General features: G+C 38.5%; 1 protein-coding gene across 1 annotated transcript in view; it reads left to right on the top strand.

Annotated features, from left to right (window-relative positions):
* RELN (reelin) overlaps positions 1-18,639 on the top strand; it is a 444,598-nt gene that overhangs the window by 248,585 nt on the left and 177,374 nt on the right. The window contains exons 9-10 of the mRNA XM_031455857.2: positions 4,171-4,267; positions 6,823-7,063. Coding sequence (XP_031311717.2) covers positions 4,171-4,267; positions 6,823-7,063 — 338 coding nt within the window. The remainder of the gene's footprint in view (positions 1-4,170; positions 4,268-6,822; positions 7,064-18,639) is intronic.

The raw sequence follows: 18,639 nt of genomic DNA, 5'->3' as shown, positions 1-18,639 counted from the left end.
GAAGGAAAAAGGCAACAAAGAAGACTAAGAAGCAGCAGCCAGTGAAGCAGGAGAAAATCAAGAAGGCGGTGAAAGCCACAAGATGAAAATACCCAAGAAGGAGGAAGGGATGGATGTGTCCAGTCCTGCTGAGAAGTCAAGTAACCTGAATATGGGGAAATGATCTGTTGGCTTGGCAATACGAACTCCCCAGCCACCTGAGCAAGAGCAGTATCAGGGTAGTGCTTGAGCGTAGATGCCTGCGTGGAGGGAGGGGAAGGGAGTAAGACATGAAGAAGTGGAGGCCATCACTGGACAACCCTTTTGAGAAGTTTTGATATCAAGGGGAATAAAAACAGGATTGGAAGGAGCAAATGGTAGGGATGTGACATTAAGAAAAAAAGTGTTCTAAGAAGGGAGATGCTTTGAAAGTTTCTATGATGTTTGTATGACGATTGGAATGATCCCGGAAACTCACTGGGAGAAATTGTTGATGCAGGAGAAACAGAAGGGAGATCTTAAAGGGCAAGAGGAGATGGGATCTGGACCACATGAGAAGGTTCACCATTGATTGGAACAGAAACACTTCATCCATTGTAACAGGAGGAAGGCAGAAAACACGGGGACAGTGGTTGAAATGATGAGGCCATTACTGTCTGCGTTTCTGTTTTTCTTAACTGTACATGGTGCATCGTTACCTAATAAGAATGAACTTAGACATATGATTATGTGAAAATTCCAAAAAATTTTTTAAAAAACAGTATTTTTGTACATGACTTGATGAAACAGAGCAAGTTATTAAAGTAGCACAAATCCATAGGCCTAAATTTAACAGCACAAATTCAGGACATCTTCAAGTGTTGCTTTGTTGCAAGACAGTTTCAAGGCATTATGTAGATATCTGCGTTAGCAGGAGTAGAGACGGTATTTCTATTGCAGTGTAAATATCTTAAGGCACAGGACAAACTATAAACCAATAATAGGCCAGAATTGTTGCAAGTACCCATCATTATGTACTATGAGTTGACTAAATAGCCAATAATAATGTAAATGACAGTTACAGCAGATACATGTAGGTGGGTCTTTATCATTTATCAATTTATTTGTCAATTTAAAATCAAGAACTGACAACCAAGACCAACTGGAAACAACACTCATGAGGTACCTTTAACACAAAATATCCTGTCCTTCCCCGACCTGGGAATATAGTAGTAATCTTGGTGTGTGTGGCTCTACACAGGAGCTAGAGTTCTCAGATGGGGATGGGGGTCCTCAGTAAATTCTAGAAGTCCATCAGTTTTATTTATGAACACAAAATGTTATGAAATTTCCTTATTTGCGGTGAGAACCAAAGAGTTTGAATTTTTAGACCTGCTCGAGTCTGTCAATGATTCTCAGACCATACTTTCATAACCATGGTTCTAAATTATCTTCTCTCCTTCAGCAATTTTCAAAATCCTTGCTAAATTGTGACTTTAGAGTGAAGGATGGCGATTACACTGGAAGTGATCTGAAGGAGAGAAAATGGATCTGCAAATGAGAGGATATTTTGCATTTTTCATTTGGCTTTGTCTTTCCTTTCTGGTTTTAAGTGTCAGCTTGGACAATCAAAGATCTTTGATTTAAGACAGGAAAGAAAGAAGAACCTGTTGCAGGTGGCATCTGCTTATTATTGTCCCCTCAGTGCATGAGAGGTGCTTTGAGGCATGTGATAGCCCTGCACCAGGACATCTAGGGGCAGGCAGTTGGGGGCATTAGGCCCCTGGGCACATGGCCCTTAATTGACTCTCTCCTCCCCCCATCACAGAGACACGCAACCATTGTCAGTCTGGGCAAGGACAAATCTTATTCTGCTGACCAAAGTCTGTGTGATATTGGGGCTGCAATTCAGAAGTGTTCGTGTGAGGAAAACTTCACCCAGTCAGTATACGTGGAACAGCTGTACTAGGAGTAGGAGTGGAGATCATTTATTCTTTGGATTGGCGCCATTTGGTAGTTTGATGGGAGTGGCCCCATGTCAGGCAGATATTCAAAGCTGACTGGTTCTCTAGGGGGATGGTTCCTCCAGGTAGGAAAATGCCCTCGGCATGGGCAGTGCCTCTCCTCTGGCTGTCCCTCCATACCCTGTACCCCCATCCTGGTTTTCTAGTTGTCCACCCCTGTTGGAGTCTCTGTGGCTTTGGGGCTGTCTTTCACATGGATACTCTTTAAGATAACCCTGGGCTAGTTCTGTTTTCCAGAGTACGCATTTGGTCTCTAGGAAGTGTGCACCTTTATCCTGCCAGCGGTGAAAGTGCAGCTTGATCCTAAAGGACTAAGAAATTATTAAAGAATTATAAGCAGGGAGATAACGATTCAGTTCATTTGTAGGAAGATCACTGGCGACAGTGTGGATGGGGGAGGACATGTGAGGCTGCAAACAGGGAGCCCAGCTTATCCTACTGCAAAGTTCTGGGAAGAGCTACTGAGAGTCCAATAACAATAGTGAGGAGGAGATGGAGCCAGAAGATATTACTATTTTAAATACGAAAGAATTTAATGACTGAGGGAGGAAAAGTGAGTCAGCTGCCAAGTGCCTTTTTGTTTCATGGGTGCATAATAAATTTATTCTCATAACACTGGGACGGTAGCATAAGAAAATAGACAGGAGAGAGGTCACATTGGTCATCATCAGGGCCACACTGGGCACATTTTTATTTTAAGATTTATCAGCCTGCCTTCTCTTTTCTCAATTTGTAAACAACTTGCATAGAATTGCTTCCATGAGGAGCATTGTTGGTTATCATTTGTTCTATTTGTTGCATTTGCTTTTAAGTACGTATGGTGTATAAAATATAAAGGAAGCACCTAAATACAGTTTAAATTATCTGAGCTAATTTGAACTTTCTTTTGAAATAAACAGATTGTCTGCCAGAGCTCCTGCTTGTTTGTGTTGAAGTTTGTCTCACATAATCCTGGCTTGGTTTCCATTTCCAGCCCCACAGTTTGGTATTTATTTTAAGCAGCTACTTAAGAAAGGTAGAATTTAGCAATGATCAGAATGGCAGAAAGTAGGTTTCTGTTTGAGCTCAGGGTTGCTGTGTAGCTTTTCTTTCAATAGCCTTTCTTTCATGCTTTTTCATCTGCTTTTTAGCTGTGAGAATAAATCTAGGGAAACTGCTGTTTGGCCTTTTTAGCACATTGCCAGCTTTGGCGATGGCAGACTAACTGGTGTTGTACCAAACATCACTGAAATAAAATAAATGAGTCTGATTACAGCTTGGAACTCCTGAGTACTACAAATGTAAAAACCGTCAACAGATGCTGTTTGCTGAACCAAGGCTCCTCTAGCAGATGGGTGAACGTTAAACATAAATTGCACGATGTCTTTTTCTTTTTGGTTCATTTGTTTTTAATATAATTTTTTTTTTAAAAAACCTGCTATTGAGTTACAGTGAACTTACTTCTGGCTTATGTTTTATGGCTGTTTGAGGGATCTAAGAAGATCTTTGAAATTACAGTCAAACTGTGCTTTATTATATGAATTCACTGAATATGTAGAAACAAATTCTTATCAGAGTTTTGAAACTTTCTTTTGTATTTGCATCTCAAGCATTGAAAATAATCATGCAAAACAATCAGCAGATATCCACAATGGGACATAATGTCTCTCTTTTAAATCTTTAATGCTGGGCTATAACAGAATAACATCAATCATCTCTCTGATAGTTCTCATTCACTTAGTACTTGAGTTTACTTTACAGTATTTTAGTTTCTCACATCCTGCCTCATCATTTAAATAGTACGCACACAGAAGAGGAATGCTGTTTTTATTCTTCATACCGTTGAATGATTTATAGGCCATTTAATGCAATCGTTGATATTAACTTGCAAGAACTGTAATGGCATTATTAATTGTTCTATAATATTTAGATATGTCTTGGCATAGAACTAAGTGCTTATTATAATTTAACTTAGAAGTTCATGTATCTCTAAAGGGATCTGCAGTTTACCTTTTTACCAATTCCTAAAAATATTTATCAAATATCATTTATCAGAACAGATCACAAGAAATTTCAGCATAGTTAGAAGAATGGGGAAATGACCAGATAAATAAGTGGTTAGAAAATTACCTAAAGTATTTATCAAGGAGGGTAATATGTAATTACACTGTTTTTTAACTTTGAAATTTATTGTTTTTGCTGTTTACAGGCTCAGGTTCATGTCGCTTTAGCTACTCAGACCCTTGCATCATCGTGTCCTATGCCAAGAATAACACTGCAGACTGGATTCAGCTTGAGAAAATTAGGTTTGTCATCATTCAAAATATTTTCATAAATTTTGATGTAGGTGGACTTCTGCTTCTCTGTTTGCCTTCACACTACTGCTGACTTTATGCCTCATGGTTAAGGGACTCTGGCTGTTAGTTATGTTGGATTGCACGGATGCACACGTTATTACTACCTGCTGTATTTGAAGAAGGTACTGTAAAAAGTGTAATTTTCCGTTCAGTACTGCCGGCTGTCAGTAGTAGCTATAGCACACTACTTATTTTTGGTAAAAATACATTTGAGATAGTAACCTTCCTGACGGATCCTCCACAAATTACATCACCACCCCTCTCTCTAGCTGGCCTAGCTGTGGCCTGGAATATATCAGACTACCACCTAAACTCCTTGCAGTCTGTGATGATAATGAGTCAATAGGCTTTTGGATCTAATCTCTAGTTCTGTCATTTTCCTTCTAATTTCCATAACGCCAGTTCTAAAATTCTATTAATATAATTTTGATGCAACTCGTAATCATTTATTACATATTCTTTATTAAAAAAGAAATCCCTTCATAAGAAAATGAGGTAGGATGCTTGAAGAGGAAAAAGCTCATACAAGGTTAAACTATTTGATTAAATTTAGCGAAACTCAAATTATGTTAACTATTTCTGTGTAGTTTAAATCAGAAAATAAAATTCAGAATAAATGCTTATTTTCAGGTATGGTGGGTTATTTAAAGGAAAAAATATCTTGACATTTTGTTAGGTAGTTACTCTGATTGGTTTAGTTCTTAAATAGTATGACTCAAGTGGAACATTTTCCATCACTTTTGCAATAGTTTCCTTTTTTCTCATGCTATTTTCCTTACCCTATTTCCATATGGAAAGGATTGTGATTTCTTTTCAGGAGAAGAATCAATATTAGGTTCTTAGTCTTTAATACTAAGCCAGTCTTTCCAAAGTTTCTAAGTAGCATTTCAAATAAAAGTGAAAGTCTCACAGTCCAAGTTCTAGTCTAACCAAAAACTGAGAAAACTGATTCTAGCTCGTGGATTTTAAGAGTGTCTCCCTCAGTGGCGGGACAAAATATAATTTATAGGCACCTGGTACAAGCCAAGCTCTGACATAATGTGCCAATTGCCATGTTTATAACAGGGCATTTTGCTATTCTTTGTAACTTCTAGTAGTTATTCTGAAAATACATTCAGATTAAATACTGATTTATATAAATGGCTTTAAGCAAGGCCGCATAAGTGTTGGAAGTTTTACTCATACCTCCATTTTTTCTCTTTCTAATAGTTATTTTATATATCATAGTTTAGATAAATTGTAATACATAGATCTTGATGAACAACAGCTACATGCTTTTGATATGACAAATAGCAAATGTACACATTTAACTACAAGATATAAAGATCATATTCAGCTGATTCCATTTATTTTTCGCTAAATAAGACTCAATTTTAGGCCATGCACCAAACTATCATTCTCATTAATGCAAGTTTTTCTTACCATTAGTGATCCGAGTGAACATATTTTCAATCACTACTTAAAGTAAAATACATTATCTTCACAAGTTTAAATTCTTTTTGAACTTAAAAACATACTCATCATTAAATATTTTAAAAGAAAGGGTAATGGATTATCCCCAAAGGTAAGGTACACCATTTATAACCTCCACTGACAGTTCTGCAGATTTATATGTGCTTCATTGGTGAGTGAAAAATATGGCTTTCCTCTAGTCCTTTCAAAACTGATTTATAGTAAGCCCAGGGTACTACTAGTTTGCATTTCAGTACCACTTTTAATCTTGGGTAAAGCCATCATTTTTACTATATCAGGTTTCTACTTCGGTAGAATAAAATGTTTAATAAAAAATATTATATAGCAAAAAGACCTAGATTCCAACAGATGCAACATAACAATCATGTTAAGTTATATCATGTTTTTAAAGACTGAGGTGCATGAAATTGTAAAGAATTATAAATGGGAGCATTTAATTCTCATGGCAAATCTCACATTTTCAAAACACAAATGTTTCTGGTTGCTGGAAATAAAACAACTATTAGGTAAAAACTGATTATGAAACATATAGCATCCAGTGGTCTCTAAAGATGCAAAATTTCAAAGCAAGAATTAAAATGAATAATTTTATAGTTTTTCTCCTTTTTTTCTTCTTTGTATCATATAAAATAAATAGTTTTAAATTGCGTGTCTACCATGCACAAAAAACTGCTGGATGCACTTTGAATTTTTACAGGTACCACGGCAGCTGTGCACCATTTTCTCTTCAGTTATCCCTTTACTGGCTTACTTGAATATCCTTGCTGCCTGCCTTGCGCTAAAAATAAAGCTCTTTAAGACATTTAAGATTTAAACTGTCATCGCTTAATATGAACATCTTAATAATCAGCATATATCAAAAGGTTTAAGAGTATGGGGTTGTTAAATATTTCACCTGTAATGTGTATAGTATTTTTAAGATAATAAAACTACAGTCTTCCTTAAGAAACAGAATGAATCTATAAGGAAGATAAAGCGGATGCTGTTGAACTTTATCGTGGCACCAATTCTCATCTCACCGTGTGTTCTAGAGCCCCTTCCAATGTCAGCACGATCATCCATATCCTCTACCTGCCTGAAGCTGCCAAAGCAGAGAACGTCCAGTTTCAGTGGAAGCAGGAGAATCTCCGTGACGGTGATGTGTATGAAGCCTGCTGGGCCTTGGATAACATCCTGGTCATCAACTCCGCCCACAGACAAGTTGTTTTAGAAGATAGTCTGGATCCAGTAGACACGGGCAACTGGCTTTTCTTCCCAGGAGCTACAGTGAAGGTTTGATCTCTCTTTTGTTCCTTCTTCTTTCTAAAATCTCAAAGCTCAGTAAACCAATTTGTACAAGGATAACTATTTCACTAAAACCACTATGAAAGGAATGGGTAACATTCTTATTTACTTTACCCTCCCCTGTAAGGCTGGAAAATCGTTCATTTATTAATCTCTTTAACAAGTATTTTTGAGAACCACTGTGCACTGGGTTGAACCTAGACAGTGTAACCACAAAAAGGCAGATATGTTTCTTCCCTCCCTGTGGCTGTCAGTTTAGCGGGGGGAGTTAGACATGTCAACATGCACATATGGAACAGCATAACTGAGTTTTTTTCTTTTTTGAAAAAATGTTTTATCTTTATACAAGTTTTAAAGATTACTTTCCTTTTACAGTTATTACAAAATATTGGCCGTCCTCCCCGGGTTGTGCAGTACACCCCTGAGCCTGTCTTACAGCCAGCAGTCTGTGCCTCCCACTTCCCCGTCCCTAGATCGCACTCCCCTCCCCGCTGGTAACCACTAGTTTGTAAAAACAGCATAATTGTTATGGCTTGGTGGGAAAATTTAGAGTGCTGTGGAAGTATGAAATAAAGTACCAGATTCAGACTTGAGGGATTAGGAAGGCCATTCAGGAGAATAGGGGTCCAAGCAGAGACTGAAGGGGAATTTGGAATTGGCCAGATGGGACAAATAGTGTTTCTAGGATCATAAATCCCATACATAAAGGCTGGAAGGTGACGGCATAAAGCAGGGGCCTTGGACAGTGTTCCAAATAGTTGTCTAACATATTTTGAGTTGAGATTTGTGATAGTTAAGTCTGAAGACATGGCCAGTGACAAAACCTTAAAGGTCTTGCCAGCTGCTGTAAAGTTTGAACTTGATCCTGAAGGTGATAAGGAATCACTGAAGTGCTCTGAAAAGAGTCAGACATTAGATTTGATTTTTGAAATATCCCTTCGCAGATGAAGGATGGAGTGGAAGGAATAGAGTGCCGGCAGGGAAACCAAATAGGAGGCTGGTAACAGTAGTTCATTGGGAAGATCGTGTTGGCCAGAATTAGGGGAGAGAGGATGAGAAAATGTGGATGGATTTCAGAGATTTTTACGAGAGGGAATGGAGAAGATTGGGGACTGACTGAGATTAAGAAGGAGTGGCAGGTGTCAAGGCCAAGGTTTGGGCAGCTGGTTGGACAGCGATGCCATTTGTTGAAAACAGGAAACAGGAAGGGGAGCAGGATTGCAGGAGGTGATGAATTCACCTTGGACATACTGATTTTTTTAATATATTTTTATTAAAGTATAGTCAGTTTACAATGTGTCAATTTCTGGTGTACAGCACAATACTTAAATCATATAGGAACATACATATATTCGTTTTCATATTCTTTTTAACCATAAGTTACTAAAAGATATTGAATATAGTTCCCTGTGCTATACAGTAGAAACTTGTTGTTTATCTATTTTATATATAGTAGTTAGAATCTGCAAATCTTAAACTCCCAGTTTATCCCTTCCCATCCCCTTCCCCTACCAGTAACCATTAAGTTTGTTTTCTATGTCTGTGAGTCAGTTTCTGTTTTGTAAATAAGTTTGTTTGTCTTTTTTTTTTTTTTAGATTCCACGTATAAGTGATATCACATGGTATTTTTCTTTCTCTTTCTGGCTTACTTCACTTAGAATGATAGTCTCCAGGTCCACCCATGTTGCTGCAAATGGCATTTTATTCTTTTTTGTGGCTGAGTAGTATTCCATTGTATAAATATACCACAACTTCTTTATCCAGTTATCGGTCAATGGACATTTAGGTTGTTTCCATGTCTTGGTTATTATAAATAGTGCTGCTATGAACATTGGGGTGCATATATCTTTTTGAATTAAGGTTCACTCTGGATATATGCCCAGGAGTGGGATTGCTGGATCATATGGTAGTCTATTTTTAGTCTTTTGAGGAATCTCTGTACTGTATTCCATAATGGCTGCACCAAACTACATTCCCACCAACAGTGTAGGAGGGTTCCCTTTTCTCCACAGCCTCTCCAGCATTTATCATTTGTCAACTTTTGTATGACAGCCATTCTGACTGGTATGAGAGTGATACCTCATCGTAGTTTTGATTTGCATTTCTCTGATAATTAGCAATATTGATTGTTTTTTCATGTGCCTATTGGCCACTTGTATGTCTTCATTGGAGAATTGCTTGTTTAGGTCTTCTGCCCATTTTTGGATTGGGTTGTTAGGTTTTTTGTTATTAGTTGTATGAGCTGTTTATATAGTCTGGAAATCAAGCCCTTATCAGTCTCATCTTTTGCAGATATTTTCTCCCATTCCATAGGGATTTGTTTGTTTGTTTGTTTGTTTTGCTTATGGTTTCCTTTGCTGTGCAAACGCTTATAAGTTTAATGAGGTCCTGTTTGTTTATTTTTGCTTTTATTTCTGTTGCTTTGGTAGACTGCCCTAGGAGACCATTGCTGAGATTTATGGACATGTTGATTTTTATAGTCCTGGGGGCAGGCGAGGAGAAATGTTTGGATTGATGTATGGATTGGATGTATTGATGTATGTTTGGTAGATGTATGGATTGGAAACTCAGAGGAAGATCCCAGACTGGCAATTAACAACCTTTTAATGGGAACTGAAATCGTGGGCTTTCGTACCCAGGGAGTTTGTGGAGTAAGAAATTATGCCCAGACAGTATTAACAATGCCATTAGACCCTCAGCCAGACTCTCTCAAGTTTCCAGTATATAAAAATAAAGTACAGAAACAGATTGGAGAATTTTTCAAAATGTGACTCAACTGGGGCAAAAAAATCCTGTGCTTCATGGGAGTGAGGTCACAGGAGGAGTAGAAAGCAGAATATAGAGATCTAAAATGCTCACCTTTTTCTTTAACTATTTAAACCATGTCTTATTGAATGAAAGATTCTTTAAATTCCATAGTGCCTTACAATTTTCAAAAGTTTCACACATATGATTTCATGTAATCCCATAATAACCCTTTATTTTAATCCCTTACCCCCATATTGCCCCTCCCCTCTTACCTCTCCCCGCTGGTAACCACTAGTTTATTCTCTGTAACTGTGAGTCTGCTTCTTTTTTTGTTTCATTCATTAGTTTGTTGTATTTTTTAGATTCCACATATAAGCGATACCATACAGTATCTGTCTTTCTCTGCCTGACTTATTTCACTTAGTATAATGCCCTTCAAGTCCATCTGTGTTGCTGAAAATGGAAAAAAACATTCATGTTTTGTAGCTGAGTAGTATTCCATTGCATATATGTATGTGTGTGTATATATATACACCACATCTTCTTCATTCATTCATCTGTTGATAGACACTTAGGTTGCTTCCATACCTTGGCAATTGTAAATAACACTGCTATGAACATTGGGGTGCATGTATAAAATGCTCACTTCCTTTTAATAACTTACTTGAATTCTAGAAAAATGGTTCCAGATTATTCAGAAAACTTTCAACACAGGAACTCCCCTGACACAATAACTTCTTGCTTAACAAATCAAACTCCAGACCTTTTGTTGTAAATTGATGAGATTACACCAGTTGATTAGCGTTAGGAACAGGCATCGTCTTTGGCCAATGTGAGAAAATACCCAGTAAACCGTATGGAAATTTGTTCTGACAAAAACTCTAAAAACCTTGGTCCCTTTAAAGAGAGTCCATGGATTCCTTTCATGTGGATATAGAAAGAAACCTTTGCAAGGATATCCTATGTCATATCCCACTACTGTTTGATTAAAAGAAGGATTTCTGTTGTTATTGTTCAACATTGGCAAAAAGCTGTGTAAACCTGGGAAACACATGGAGACCTCAGGGCCTGGGATTCACATCCTTTTCCGGTGATGATCATGTGGTGATCATTTGGTCTCAGTAGCCTTCACTATCAAATGTACTTTTATAAGCCATTCATTATATTAATCTCATTAGCTATTTGGTTTCTTAATGCATTGTGCTTTGGTACCACCCATGATAAAAATGCGTGAAGTGTGGTTTGCTTCCTAGTAATTCTGAACTTAATTACAGCTTTGTGTGGAGTATACTTTTACTTTGTGGCCTCTCATCCTACTCAAAAGCTTACTAATCGCCCGTTTGAGGCTTGCCTAGTTACCTATATCTAGTAAGAAAAAAATCACTCTAGTAGTGATTTATACCAGGGTCTTTGGCTATCACGTAGAAATTTTCTCTGACATTTCTTTTTAAAATCTCAAAGTGCAATGATAAAATCAAAAATTTTGTCATTTTTAACTCATTTGTCTGGTCAACCTGTTCCTTTCTGGCTCAAACATCTGAGCATGAAAAAATTGCTTTTGCCAAGTGATTTGGAGTTCTAGCAATAAAAATTGTTTATTTAAACTGTATGTAATTTCTCCTTCAAATATCGTCCCTATCCTGGGTGGCCTCTGAGATGAGAACCAAATACAACCAATTAGAAAGTACATCTCAGTGTTCCGATTGGCCACAGGACGTGTTTCAAACATTGCTTTATTTTGGACTTTTGAGTTTTGAAGGTAATGTTTGTTTGTTCAATCTACACATTATCTTTTCTAAGGTCATTAGAGGTCTCCAGGATGTTTACATCTTAACTAAATCAAAGACTGAGTCTAACGGCAATTGAGAAAATGTGCTTCATTACAAAGTAGAGTTTATTCAAGGAACAATGTCCACGCACAGAGAGGATACTCTTTGGTTAAGTAATAACAGCTACTTTTTATTGTTCACTTATTCTAGAGACTTACGTGCACGCACACACACACACACACACACACACATAGGATTGATAATGTATATATAAAATCTCACGTAACTGATCTTTATAAACCTATAAAAGGTGCTCTATTAGCCCCATTTTACAGATGTGGAAAGCGGAAGTGGAGATGTTGAATAACTTGTCCAGAACGCACCTCTGGCCAGTGGCAGGGCCAGGAGTCAAACAGAAGAATCTGACTTCAGAACTCTTGCTCTCGGTTACCACATAACTTTGCTCTTACAAGTAGTGAATATAAACTGACATGCTTCCTCATGCTCCTGTGTTTCTTCCCATCATCCATTTGTTAATTTATCTGCCTACTTTCTTCCCCACCACTCTCTGGCTATAGGCTAAAAGATTCTTGTTTTTCTTGTATTTCTTGATCTTGCTCCAGCTTTCTTCCATTTGTCCTGCACCTTCCTTTCTCTGGATGATTGATTTTGATACATTAGAATTTAGTAAGTTCAGCCCAAGCGCTGGTTGCTTCCTTCGCCTCCACACTACTTCAGCTGATTTTGTTTTCGTAATTGTAGTTACTGGTCCATCACTGATGACCTAAAGTAAACTTAAGGAGATGGGAGTATTAAAGTATTTTCCTTCTGGAGGTAGGAGGCATTTGCAGTAACCTCTAGGGGAGGTGAAACAGAGTGAGAACAGGGGGACACTAAAGAGAGAGAAATCAACAGTCTCGTGGTCACAGCCTGCCTGTGGCAAGGATGTTGATGCCAAGGATCATACAACGGGATGCCACCGACAAAAACTATGTCGTCATTCCTTGACAGAAACTACATCATGAGCCCTCCATACTCAAAACCTTTAATGGCTTCCTGTGTAGGCCTAGAGCAGACAAGCCAAACTCCCTGCCTAGCATGTGATTCATCTCCAGTCTAGGCCCAGCCTAACTTTTCAGCCTCATCGCCTGCCCCACTGTGCTCCAGCCTCACAAACGCAACACAGAATTTCACACTCCCACCCCCTTTAGACATGCTTTTCCACCTTTCTTTTTCCTCTGCCTAGTATTCCCTAGCATCCTTAAGGGCCCAGTTCAAATGTCTGTGTGAAGTTTTGTGTGGTTAATGTCTGGCTCCCGTCTGTGCTGCTGTGACCATGAGGTTCAGCAAGCAGGACTTGAGACTGGGGACTGGCTACAAAAACCAGGTTTGTTTTTCTTCACTAGTGACCATTCAGATTCACTCTTGACAGCTTGTTTACCTCTGTCCTTTTTGCACAAAATCTAAGGCAGGTCTCAAGATTTCTGATAGACCAAAAAAGTAATCCAACTGCTTTTAGTTCCCCAGTCTCAGTTCAGTAACAAATGCCACACAGGTCATTCTCATAATGCAAACTCCAGGCTTCATCCATGGGTTCTCCTCTCCTCCAACTTCAGTCTGCTGAGTAGGAATGAAGATAGAAACTTACTATCTGCCATGAGTTTCAGCCTCTGAACCCCCAGGGCTGGGTCTGGAGAAAGGAGAAGAAGCAAGAGGCAGACACTGTTGTGAGTTGGAATTGTTGATCCTTTTTTGGGTCTGGCAAGCAGTCAAAGGTGGCTCTCTCTGGGATCTGCCAAAAGGCTCTTTGGAAATGTCCCCACTCCTCACCAGAACTGGGGATTTCTCACCTGTAATTCCCAAAGCATCTCTCAGGTCATGTCTGCTTCCATTCCTACCCACTGGGCCTCTGGCTCATGACTATAGCCTCTTTCTACTGAGGTCTCTTTGCCTCTCCAGGGAGCCCTTGAGGGCAGGATCTTAGACAAACTAGACTGCCTCTTGTGTGCTTGGGCCCAAGCCTAGTCTATGGTAAACATTCACCTTGGATCCATTATTCGGAGGAGAGTGGTTAGTTACTTCTAAGTGCAGCCCTCCTGTGACCCGGCCACCTGCCAGGCAGCTCCAGGCACTTGTCCAGGCCCATACAGCATCCCCTCCAGGAGGTGTCCTTGAGGTCCTGAGCACCAGGTTTAAGGCAAGGGGAAGGTGCCTCCTCCCCTGACGAGGGCGTGAGTGTGACCCACCAGCAGCACTCCCTGAAGGAATCGTCTCTCAGCTTTGCACCTGTCGACCTCCCTCAGCTTCTGGCTCGTGTACTTTCAATTTGAGTAAGTGCCTAAGCCATTTTACTGCCGCTTTTGCTAGGTTCTTACAGTTGGTCCATCACCTCACTATGGAATGTGGAGTAGTTGCTGCCTCTTTTCTCGGCACTTTAACCAAAACCAACACTAACCTAGTTCCATTTCAACATTCTGTTACACTGTACATATACATCCACGAGAGTGTTTACAACACTGCTTTAGAGTTATGTTTTCCTTCTTAGAATGTTAGCTTTTTAAGCTCAGGACCTATTTCTGCCACTTTCGAATCACCAATGTTTGGCACATGATACATTGTGCTAATTGAATGGATGATACACTGGAAAAATACCAAGATTTAGTTTCTGGGGAAAGACAATGAATTTTAAATTCAGTGATGACATGAGGGCAGCTAAAAATATTGTGAAGGGGACTGGATATAGCACAACTCTTCAGCAGATGGGCTTAATTGTCTGGGTTCATATCTTTGCTTCACCGTTTATTAGCCACGTGGTCTTGGGCAAGTTATTAAACCTCTTGGTTCCTCATTGTCCTAACCTATAACAGAGATAAGAATAGTATCCACCTCATGTTGTGTTAATTAAACAAGAAAATACCTGTAAAACCCTTAGAACAGTGCCTGGCATGTAGAAAGGACTTAATAAACGTGTCCTCTTCACGGAAACTTTGAGAACAAATAAGCTCCGTAGGGAAGTGAATATGGAGAAAAATAATTAGAAGGCAAAGGATTGAGCTGATAGCTCCAATTAGGAGGGGGGAAGAATAGGACAGAAAAAAGTACAGAACTCATGAATTGTGTTACCCTTATTTGTCATTAAAATGATAATGAAATCAAATGCAGCAAATTGATTAGGTTGGACCCAGGTATTACTCATACATATTATCTTTGTCATTCAAAATAAGAAATGGTTTTCATTGGAATTAAGTTGAAATAACGTTCATGTAATTGGAATATTAATAGTAGTTTTCATTATTACCGCCAAATGGCTTTTAAGTGCTACTGTTCATGACACAAGGTAATAGAGAGTAGTGAGCATGTAAACTGATGATCTTGAAAATAGTATTTGAGGGTGGCAGCCCAAACAGGAAAAATAAAAATGAGCCACTGGCATTCACAGTACATACTTCTCCTTATCTTCTTTAGATTTTTTTTTTTTTCAGTTTCTTTGGTGATATTTAATCCATTTCATCAGAGCCTGTCCTTGTTTAATCTCAAGCAGGGCAGAATGGTAGAAGGCCAAATAGAGAAATTAACTTAAGGAGTTATGCGATCTGGAGAATTGCAGTTGTAGGTCACCAGTTTAAATCTGCCCTGGGTTGGTAGAAGGCCATTACCATCTGTCGGCTCTTTAGTAATTAACAAGAAGTAGTGTCTAACAGTATCGGCTTTTAACGTAGAACCCGACCTTATGTTTGTTGTGCTTTTTTATTTGGATTGATAAGCTGAAGAGGACTGTGAGAGGTTATGGAATTAATGCATTCTTCCTAGACAGCCATCTCTGTTTCTCCTCCATTCTCCTTACAAGTTCATGGCCTTGCTTGACGTATTTTCCAGTGTTTACCTGGAGAATTGCTCACGTGGAAGAAGAGGGGCACCACTCTTACCGTGCTTCTAATTACCATCATAATTTCCCACAAATCTCTAAGCAGCCCTCTGTTCACAACCAAATAGATGAGTCTCTAAATGCTGATAAATATAGTGCAGCAAGTCAGAAAGCTCCCCAGAGCACCACCTGCATTTTCAGTCTCTGAAGTAAGCAGATCGTGGATTTAGCAAGCAACGAACCTGAAACCCGCTCAGTGGTTGGTTACGATATTTCCTTCTTTTACAGAATATTGAATCATTTTTTTAAACTTTTGCATATGATTTCTAGGCTAATCAAGAAGTGTTTTTGAGGGGAAGGGTATAGCTCAGTGGCAGAGTACATGCTTAACATGCAGGAGGTCATGGGTTCAATCCCCAGTACCTCCATTAAATATAAATAAATTAATAAACCTAATTACCTTCCCCCCAAACAAACAAACAGAAGAAGAAGAAGAAAAAAAGAATCATTTAGTTAAAAAAAAGAACTATTGGTGTCAGTTGTTTCTGTTTTGAAGCTGCGGAGTATACTTTTGTCAGTCCATCGTCTGCAGTTGTTAGAATCAGCTACGGCTGCCCGGGGTGGCTGTGGGTGTCTGTGCCACATTTAGCACTGGGAGGTGCATTCCCCTGCCTGAACTGGGGGAGTGATTAATCTCAGGGCAACTTCTGGTGCTCCAACTCTTCAAGACTGGTCTTGGTTTTGCCACCAAGGTTTAAGGGAAATTAATTAATTTTTTGGCCCCCTTCCACTTAAGACATATAGAATCAAGAATCAATGTTTCACCTGGGGTAGGATTCTCATGTCCATATCCATTGAGTAGCATGGATAGTGGATAATTAATAATAATAATAATAATAATAATAATAATAATAATAAAAAATAGCATGGTTATGCTAAGTAGTAGTAGCAGTAGTAATGGTGGCACTTCATGAATCCTCTGTAGGTGCTGTCATCCAAGATTTATATCTATGGTAGATGAACACTGCGTGTCTGTAAAGATCCTGAGTACTTAGTGCTTAGTTTTCCTTTGTCACTCTTAAAACAGCTGGACAAATCCATCAAAGTCGTCTCTTCCCTCAAACACACATCCTGCAATCTAAAAAAATCTTTAATTTCAAGTTCAAAGGAAAACACTAGATTAAGATTTTAAAGGGTCAGCCTGGAGCTGCTGCAGCTGCCTGCTCTGTGTAACTCACCATCAGAGAGAAGAGCAGCAAAGGTCAGGGAAGTACTCAGATAAGGACCCAGGAACAGATGATTTAGAAAGAGCTGTGAGCAGGCTTTTTGGCTTTTGTATTTTTCTGTTTTCTCCATCCTTTAATAGTACCCAATGAAGCAGAATTTCCAAATGGATCAATATGCCGCTGAGGAAAATATTGATCAAGCAGCTGCTTCATTTTGTTTGTTTGTTCAACTCCCATCTTTGGTGGCAGCCAAAGTTTGTATTTTGAAAGTATGAGTCATCTATAACTTCTTGGTATTTCTGTGTGTGGAAGAGAGAGAGAGAGCTTTTGCTCACTCACTGTTAATAAATGTTTATGTCTGCTCAGCTAGCCTGGTTACCCTCAGCTTGCAGAGGCATAAATCACTGGCTTCTGTCAACTCTGGAATTGACCCACAGATTAAATGCAGATCATCGGGAGATAGGTGCAGTTCCGCGTATTTTTTATTTTTAAGAAATCTTCCCACTCTGATTGCTCTGCCTGCGCTTGCTAATCTTTTCTTGTTTATTACCCCAGTTCATTGTATGGATAGCAAAGGATTCCAGATTACTCCTTCTACACATTTATGTCAACTTGTGTTGAGAAATAAATCAGCACTGAATGTCACAGATTCAGTTATGAAGATTTGTCCTTTAGAATAGGCTGCAATTTGATCAAATGTATTTAGAAGAGATTTTCTTAAAAAGTCATTTATTAAATTTTGCAAATTTATGCCAAGAATTGGGAGTAACTAAGTATACCAAATTTAGAAGGACCATATCTTAATCTTCTCTCTGATTCTACTTCCATTTAGGCTGCTTCCTCTCTCCTCCATTTACTATTGATAAATATCCAATAATAATGTCGATTTTCCTAGTTAAGCAAACACCAAATGGCCCTAATGAAGACAACATTAGGTAAATCAACAACCCATTAAGGAAAAGCATTAAGTCAGAACAGGAGAGTCTATTAATTTTCTTATAGCTCTTGTACATTATGCATTTGTCAAATTCATTGTCCCAGTGGACACTAGGCAAATATCCAGACCTGAATAAGAACTGGAGCTTTCATTCCGAGATTCTGCTGTCACCTGATAGTATTGCCACATATTGTTGAATCATTATTGGAGAATAAAGTTTATAATATCCAAATTATGGGGAAAAGGTAAATTAATTTGTCTGAAAATATAAAGTCATAACACAAGTTGAGGCTAATGAAAAAACTCAAAGACAAATGTGAAATGGGTGATTCCATTCAAAGCAGATTTTTTTTTTTTATTGAAATGTAGTTGACTTACAATGTTAGTTTCAGGTGTACAGCAAAGCAATTCAGTTATACATATACATACATATTTTTTTCGGATTCTTTTCCATTATACATTAATAAAAGAAATTGAATATAGTTCCCTGTGCTCTACAGTAAGTCTTTGTTTATCTATTTTATACATAGTAATGTGTATCCGTTAATTCCAAACTCCTAATTTATCTCTCCCCTGCTTTTTTCCCTTTGGTAACCATAGTTTATTTCTATGTCCAAGAGCCTATTTTGGGATTGTAAATACAGTTTTTATCAAAGCAGAATTTATTTTTAAATGTGCTTTTGGGGAATATAATCCCCTGGCAGAGCAGTATCTGCCTACTGTATCGCCCAACATGTCTTCCATAAATTGGGCACCTCAGAAAAAGATTTCTACAATTCAGTCAATGATTTCCTTTTTTAGAATTTAAGGACAAACAGGAGGAAATCAGATACGCTTTTCAGAAATGTGCTTTGCAAATCACTCCACTGGAAACGATCTGGTCCATAAGGCGGGATTTGAGGACCGGCTTTCTAATGAGGATAAACCTGAGCTCAGTAAGACTTGTGGCGAGTCCATGTTCCCATGTCTTTTTCCATTAAGAATCGGAATGTTAACTGTGATTTTCTGGCCAGATTCCA

The sequence above is a fragment of the Camelus dromedarius genome, chromosome 7 (genome assembly GCF_036321535.1).
Source record: "Camelus dromedarius isolate mCamDro1 chromosome 7, mCamDro1.pat, whole genome shotgun sequence".
Lineage (NCBI taxonomy): Eukaryota > Metazoa > Chordata > Mammalia > Artiodactyla > Camelidae > Camelus > Camelus dromedarius.
This window is presented reverse-complemented; position numbering and strand designations above follow the sequence as displayed.